The 8309-nt window shown below is 48.6% G+C and overlaps 1 protein-coding gene across 1 annotated transcript in view; it reads right to left on the bottom strand.

Annotated features, from left to right (window-relative positions):
• Positions 1-723: 723 nt before the first annotated feature.
• The window catches only part of LOC121273532 (zinc finger protein 692-like), a gene marked incomplete at its 3' end in the record, with an annotated part of 46042 nt that continues 38456 nt past the window's right edge, over positions 724-8309 (bottom strand). The window contains exon 10 of the mRNA XM_041180708.1: positions 724-838. Within this exon, the coding sequence (XP_041036642.1) occupies positions 724-838 (115 nt within the window). The remainder of the gene's footprint in view (positions 839-8309) is intronic.

Below are 8309 nucleotides of genomic sequence, written 5' to 3'. Positions count from 1 at the left end.
GGAGGGCAAGCGAGAGAGAGGCCGGGAGGGGAAGGGAAAGCAAGAGAGGGACCGGGAGGGAGGGCGAGAGAGGAACCGGGAGGGAGGTTGAGAGAGGGGCCGGTAGGGGGAGGGGGACCGGGAGGGGGAGGGACACCGAGGGCGGGGGAGAGGCACGGCTGGCTGTTTACCGGGGGCGGGGGGTGTTGGTGGTGGGGGTGGTGGTGGTGGAGACACAGGGGCGGGGAGAGACTCGAGGAGGAAGAGGGACTGGGAGGGCGAGAGAGTGTGGGGGAGAGAGGGAGAGAGGGAGAGGGACCGGGGTAGGCGAGAGGGAGAGTGGGACCAGGGGAAGAGAGAGAGAGGGACCGGGGGGAACAGAGAGAGAAGCAGAGTGGGGGGACAGTGCGAGGGACTGGGGAGGAGAGGAGACTCGAAGAGTGTGTTGTGTAGGAAGAGTGAGGGACTGAGGTGGGTGGAGGGGGCAAGAGAGAAAAGGAGTGAGTATAGGAGAACTGAATGGAAACAGAGAAAGAGAGCTAAAGAATTAGACCAAGGGTTAGGGAAAACAAACAGGAAGAAAGTCACCAAGGTACAGGGCGAGAAAGATGAGAATGAGTTAGTCGTCTGTGTCTGAGCATGTCTGTCTGACTCTCTTTTGAAGCTGCTCAGCGACACTGCTCTCCTATTGCCCAAGATACACTGTCAGCCTCCTAATGCGTTTGCTCGGCTGGTTCAACTTACCACTGTGCAGCTTCTCATGTTCTTTCAAATGCTTCTTGAAGTTGAAGGATCGTCCACAGGATGGGTGGGAGCAGGCAAAGGTTTTCTGCAGCAAGTGCTGGTACTTCATGTGGTGCTGAGGAAGACAGAGAAAGTCAAAGAGCAGTAATGGGATAAAGTGTCGAGAAAAAGAGAGAGACACAGACAAAGCAGGAGAGGGATAATCAAGAGACAGAGAGGTGCACACAGAGGGTAAAAAAGAGGCGCAGAGAGCAGTCGGGCGAGGGAGGGGAAGGGGCAGGCGAGGGAGGCGGAGGGGGCGGGTGCCGAGGGGGGGGGGGGGGGGGGGGGGATGGGGGCAGGCGAGGGAGAGAATGTCATGACCAATGCAGTTGGTAAAGCTGAGTTATTTTTTAAAAATCTCAGAGGGAAACTTTAAACAATTGCCATCACGTAAAATTTTAAGTGTTATGTTTGAGAAGCAACTCTAAAACTAGGAATAATACCACCGGTTCTCGAGAGGTTTTATATTAAGATAAATGAAGTGTTTTATTAATTTACGCAAGTTAAAAATATACACATAGCTACAAAACACTAGGTTCATAAGTATTAACAAATTCCCACACTAATCTCCAATCAGGCAACAGCAGCCCCTAGATTTAACCAGACACCATTTTGATCTTACAATATCAAAATGAGGTTCTTCTCACTTCAGTTCCGGTGGAGGCGTACACATTGCAGGAGGGAGGGCGGCGGGTGGGGGACGCACCATGAGGGCGACGGGGGGCACACGAGGAAGGGGAAGGAGGCACACGAGGACGATGCAGAGTGAGAAAGAGGCTGTTCTGGGTTTCATTTCCCCTGAATAAGGTTGCTGGAAAGAGAAAATGAGTTTGGGCTGCAGTCGGTGGCAGACCGCTTGGTGGGGTCAAGCCCCACTAGGTCGGGGGGGGGTGGTGGGGGTGTCGATCTGCATTGTGTGTGATGCGGACGATGGGTATGGGAGGTGGTGGGGTGTCGGGCCTCAAGTCTGGAGGGTCAGCTACAGGGTTTGGTGGGGCGGTCGGGCAGCATCCATGTGGGGGATCAGTCATTGGGCGTGTGGGTCGCAAACATTTCTGCAGCATCTGGTAGTCTAACTGCACCATTATCTCCACCTTTGACATCCAAGTCCCCAATAAAGTCACGACTCTGTCCCATACTGACCAGTCCCACTGGTATGGCCTTCATCTCCACTCTCAATGTCCAAGGGGCGCAGACTTGAAAGGATATGGCAGACATCTGGTTTAGCCATTGAATGCCAGTTCTGGCTTGAGACCTTGAAACACGATCGGTTCCTGCTCTCATCTGCTAAATCTGTCACTATCCCAGGATTATCATTTTGTTTCTCCACTGCAAATGATCTTCTTAAAGCACCATTTCCCCCAGGCTGCCATCCTCGTCTCCAGCAACATTTCTAAGGAACTCACGGACTTCTTCATTACGGAGATAGAGACCCTGCCCCCAGCTGCCTCTGCCTCTTCCACAAGCCCATCTAGCCAAACTTCTTCTAATGATCCCCACTACCCTAAACTCACATCTTTCTCCCACTTATCTTCTGTCTCTCCTCTGAGCTTACATTCCCATACTCTTATCCAGCAGAAAAGAGAGCCAGAGCAGCCTGCTTCCCACTCAGGCCGCCATCTTTGACCCTCATCTCACTAAGATGCTGACCATCAAAAGTGCGATGTCTAATTCTGTTTTACAATCATTCAAGCGATCCTTTGTTCTTTTTAAATACAATAAAAAATGTAACTTATTATGGAGCAGAAAAGATTAAGACAAGATTTGACAGAGGTGTTCAAAATCAGGGACAGTTTTGATAAAGTAAAGAACAAGAAAAGGTTTCTAGTTACAGAAGGAACCAGAGGACACAGAAGACTGGCAGGAGAATCAGGAGCAGCTTGAGGAATGATCTTTTTTAAATAATGTGGCAAGTCAGGGACATTTCCAGTGTCTATGGTGACCACGTGTGCAGGAAGTATTTCCAGCTGCAGCTACTTGGAACCCACATTTTGGATCTGGAGCAGCAGCTGGAGTCACAGTGGAGCATCCACAGGACTGGGGAGGCCTTCGTGGATAGCATGTGCAGTGAGGTGGTCACACTGCAGGTAAAGAGTGCACAGGCAACAAGGGAATGAGTGATCACCAGACAGAATGAAGGCACTGGGCAGTAAGTGCAGGAGTCCCCTGGGTCCCTTTCCAACAGATTTTCCGTTTTGGATACTGCTAGGGGAGATGGTTTCCCAGTGGAATGCAGCAAGAGCATGACACCATGAGTGGCTCAGCTGCACAAGGTGGGGGAGAAAAATAGTAGGACAGTAACAGCGATAGGGACTCTATCGTAAGGGGAACAGAGTTAGGCATTTCTGTGGATGTGCATGTGGCACCAGGATGGTATGTTGTCTCCCTGGTGCCAGGGTCAAGGGTGTCACTGAGTGGCTGCAGGACATTCTGAAAGGGGAGGCTGAACAGCCAGAGATCGTGGCCCATTTCAGTGCCAACAACATAGTTAAAAAGAGGGATGAGGTCCTGCAAGCAGAATATAGGGAACCAGGAAATAAATTGAACATCAGGACCTCAAAGGTAGTAATCTCAGGCTTAATCCCAGTGTCACGTGCTAGTGAGATCAGTAATACGAGAATGGACCAGTCTCATGTGTGGCTGGAGAGATGGTGTCGGAGGGAGGGATGTAGATTCCTGAGGCATTGGGACTGATTCTGGGGAAGATGGGACCTGTACAAGCTTTGTACCCAAGCAGGACTGGGACCAATATTCTAGCAGGGATATTCACTAGTACTGTGAGGGATGGTTTAAACTAGAGTGGCAGGAGAATGGGGACCCGAGTGGGGAGACACAAGAGGGAAACAAAGATAGAAATGAAAGACAGAAAAGTAAAAAGCAAAAGTGGAAGGCAGAGGAAACAGAAGGCCATAACGCAAATAGGGCCATAGTGCAAAAAAATGTGTACAAAGACAAGTCTAAAGGTAGTGTTGTCTGAATGCATGGAGCATTCGCAATAAGGTAGACCAATTAACAGCACAAATAGATGTAAATGGGTACTTTAATTTCTCTTTAATTTTAGTAAGTTCAGTAGTCTAGTTAAAAGGTTGGTAAGGTAGCTGACTCAGCAACAGTTAGCTGTCAATCACCTAATCGCCTGAATAGGGGTTAATTACTATTTGAAGCTTAACCAGTGGTGAGTCAAGTCAGCTCTATTTAAGAAAGGGACTATCTGGAAGCACGCTACAGCGTGCTTGCACACAAACAGGAGAGCGAGCACATCGTGAGTAGGGCACAGCCATAGTGGGTATTCAGAATTTGATGCAAAGCGGGAATTCAGTGCATAGGGGACGAGGTGCTCTTTGCATTTTTTCCTTGCTATCCAACTTCTTAAACGTTCAGAGCGTGCTGCAGCAGGAGAGGCTACAAGGGAAAGGAATCACTGGTAAGTAGTGGGTAAGGTATTTACTACCTTAATCGCTTATAGTTTAAGGTCTTTGTGTGGTTTACAGTTTGTATACTCTGCAGTAACGAGGATCAGGAAAGAAGGGCCCTCGAGTAATTGACCTAAAAGGTTTAATTTAAAGGGATAAGTCATGGCAGGAGTGCTCAAAGCCGTGGTGTGCTCCTCGTACTCCATGTGGGAAGCCGGGGACTTTTTCAGTGCCCGGGACCAGCATGTGTGCTGGGAGTGTGCCCAGCTGTAGCTCCTGGAAGCTCTGGTTTCAGTGCTGGAACAGCGGCTGGGGACACTATGGAGCATTCGCGAGTCTGATAGCATCGTGGATAGCACGTTTAGAGAGGTGGTCACACTGCAGATGAAGGGACTTGAGGAAGGAAGGGAATGGGTGACCACCAGGCAGTCCAAGAGAAACAGGCAGGTAGTTCAGGGGTCCCCTGGGGTCCCACTCGCAAATCAGTATTCCATTTTGGAGGCTGTTGAGGGCGCTGGATCCTCCAGGGAGTGCGGACAGAGCCAAGCGTCTGGCACCATAAGCAGCCTGTCTGTACAGGAGGGGAGGAAGGGGGGGGGGGAAGAGCAATAGTAATCGGGGACTCTATAGTCAGGGGAACAGATAGGCACTACTGTGGCCGTCAACGTGACTCCAGGATGGTCTGTTGCCTCCCTGGTGCCAGGATCCGGGACGTCACTGAACGGCTGCAGGGCATCTTGAAAGGGGAGGGTGAGAAGGCAGAGGTCATGGTACATGTTGGTACCAACGACAAACGTAGAAAGAGGGATGAGGTCTTGCATCAAGAATTCAGGGAGTTAGGCAGTCGACTAAAAAGCAAGACCTCTCCGGTTGTCATCTCTGGATTACTCCCAATGCCACTTGCTAGTGAGCTCAGAAACAGGAGACTAGCACAGATGAATACGTGGCTTAAGAGCTGGTGCAGGAGGGAGGGTTTTAGATTCCCGGATCACTGGGACCTGTACAAGCAGGACGGACTACATCTAAACCACAGTCGGCGTGTTTCCTAGTGCTGTTGGGAGGAGTTTAAACTAATTCGGCAGGGGGAGGGGACACAGAATGTTAGCAGAATAGGGATACATTATAATACAGTTAAGCAATCAAGTCAGAGGGAGTATAGCTGCAATAAGCTTCAAGGGAGTAAGGCAAGGCTGGATGGCCTCTACTTTAATGCCAGTAGTATTACAGGTAAAATGGATGAGTTAAGGGTGAGGATTGACATATGGAATTGTAATATAGTAGCCATCACTGAGATGTGGTTGAGGAAAGGGCAGGATTGGCAGCTCAACATTCCGGGATGTAGAATCTTCAGGTGAGACAGGGGAGGGGGTAAGAGAGGAGGAGGTGTTGCATTATTAGTTAAGGAGTCTGTTACTGTAGTAAGGAGAGATGATATCTTGGAGGGGGCATCAAATGAAGCTTTATGGGTAGAGCTTTGGAATAAAAAAGGGGTAACCACATTATTAGGTGTTTATTATAGGCCCCCAGATAGTCAGCGGGAAATTAAGGAGCAAATATGTGCACAATTTGTGGAGGTGTGTAAAAAACAATAACAATAGGGTAATTATATTAGGTGATTTCAACTTTCCCACCATTAATTGGGGTAGACATAGTGTTATGCACTTAGATGGAGTGGAGTTCTCAAAATGTGTGCAGGAGAACTTGTTAGGTCAATATGTAGAAGGTCCAACAAGAGACGATGCATTGCTGGACTGCTGGACCTAATGCTGGGGAATGAAGGTGGCTGAAGTGGTGGCGGGCGAGCATTTTAGTGATAGCAACCACAACATGGTACAGTTTAAGTTTGTTATGGACAAAGAAATCGACAAGTTGCAAAAAAATGTTTTGGATTGGGGGAGAGTGGATCTTAGTAAAATAAGGCAGGATCTGGCCAAGGTAAATTGGGAACAGTAACTTGTGGGGAAATCTACAGAGGAACAGTGGAGGGGTGTTCAAAAAGGAAATGGGGAGGGTACAGGCTCAACATGTTCCCTTTAGGGTAGTAGGAAAGATAACAAGCCCAGAGAACCATGGATGACCGGAGATATTCAGGTTACGATGAGAAGGAGAAGAGAGGCTTTTAGCAGATACAAGGGAAGCAAATCAGCAGAGGCATTTTTGGAGTACAGACAGTGCAGGATGAAGCTTAAGAAAGCAATTAAGACAGCAAAGAGGGGCTATGAGAAAGCTCTGGCTGGTAAAAGTAGGGAAAATCCTAAGATATTCTATAAGTATATCAATGGGAAGAGGATAATCAGGGAAAGGGTAGGGCCCATAAGGAACCAATGGAGCAATCTATGGGTGGAGCCAGAGGACATCACATCGTCTTCACCCAAGAGAATGAGGATGAAGGTATCGAACTTGGGGAGAGAGACTGCGAGGTTCTTAAGCAAATTGATATAGGGAGTGACAAGGTATTGGAGGTGCTGGCAGCTTAAAAGTGGAGAAATCTCCAGGTCCAGATGATTAGTGTCCTAAACTGCTGAGGGAGGCAAGGGAGGAGATCGCAGGGGATCTGACCCAAATTTTTAATTCCTCTCTGACCACAGGGGAGGTACCAGAGGACTGGAAAACAGCTAATGTGGTTCCGCTATTTAAGAAGGGTTGTAGAGATAATCCAGGGAACTACAGGCCAGTGAGCCTCATGTCAGTGGTAGAGAAACTATTGGAGAAAATTCAGAAGGAGAGCATCGATCTCCACTTGGAGAGGCAAGGTTTGATCAGGGAGAGTCAGCCGGCTTTGTCAGAGGGAGGTCATGACTAACAAATTTGACTGAATTTTTTGAGGAGGTGACCAAGTGTGTAGATGAGGGTAGTGCAGTTGATGTAGTTTATATGGATTTCAGCAAAGCCTTTGACAAGGTCCCACATGGGAGACTTATAAAGAAGGCAAAGGCACACGGGATACAGGGTAATTTGATAAGGTGGATTCAAAATTGGCTTAGTTGTAGGAGGCAGAGGGTGATGACAGAAAGATGCTTTAGTGACTGGAAGCCAGTGTCCTGTGGCGTACCACAGGGATCTGTGCTCGGTCCTATTATTTGTCATTTATATAAATGCCATAGATGACTATGTGGGAGGTAGGATTAGTAAGTTTGCGGATGACACAAAGATTGGCCGGGTGGTTAACAGTGAGGTTGAGTGTCTTGGGCTACAGGAAGATATAGACGGGATGGTCAAACGGGCAGATAAGTGGCAGATAGAATTTAACCCTGAAAAGTGTGAGGTGATACACTTTGGAGGGAGTAATTTGACAAGGAAGTATTCAATCAACGGCATGGCACTGGGAAGTTCTGAGGAACAAAGGGATCTTGGCGTGTGTGTCCACAAATCTCTGAAAGCGGAGGGACATGTTAGTGGGGTGGTGAAAAAAGCATAAGGGACACTTGCCTTTATCAATCGAGGCGTGGATCACAAAAGTAGGGAGGTCATGTTGGAGTTGTCTAGAACTTTGGTGAGGCCACAGCTGGAGTACTGTGTGCAGTTCTGGTTGCCACATTATAGGAAGGATGTGATTGCACTGGAGAGGGTGCAGAGGAGATTCACCAGGATGTTGCCTGGGATGAAACATTTAAGTTATGAAGAGAGGTTGGATAGACTTGAGTTGTTTTCGTTGGAGCCGAGAAGGCTGAGGGACGACCTGATTGAGGTGTACAAGATTATGAGGGGCATGGCCAGGTTGGATAGGAAGCAGCTGTTCCCCTTAGTTGAAGGGTCAGTCACAAGGGGGCATAAGTTCAAGGTGAGGGGCAGGAGGTTTACGGGGGATGTGAGGAAAAACTTTTTTACCCAGAAGGTGGTGACGGTCTGGAATGCACTGCCTGGGAGGGGGTTGGAGGCACCCTTTAAAAAGTATCTGGATGAGCACTTGGCACATCATAATATTCAAGGCTGTGGGCCAAGTGCTGGTAAATGGGATTAGGTAGGTAGGTCAAGTGTTTCTCACGTGTTGGTACAGACTCGATGGGCCGAAGGGACTCTTCTGCACTGTGATTCTGTGATAGTGATAATAGAGACATGGCTTCAGGGCGACCAAGGCTGGGTACTGAATATCCGAGGGTATTTAATATTTAGGACAGACAGGCAAGAAGG

The sequence above is a fragment of the Carcharodon carcharias genome, assembly GCF_017639515.1.
Source record: "Carcharodon carcharias isolate sCarCar2 chromosome 24 unlocalized genomic scaffold, sCarCar2.pri SUPER_24_unloc_27, whole genome shotgun sequence".
NCBI classification, from domain to species: Eukaryota; Metazoa; Chordata; class Chondrichthyes; order Lamniformes; family Lamnidae; genus Carcharodon; species Carcharodon carcharias.
The sequence above is the reverse complement of the archived record's forward strand: the minus strand, read 5'-3'. Positions and strand labels throughout refer to the sequence as shown.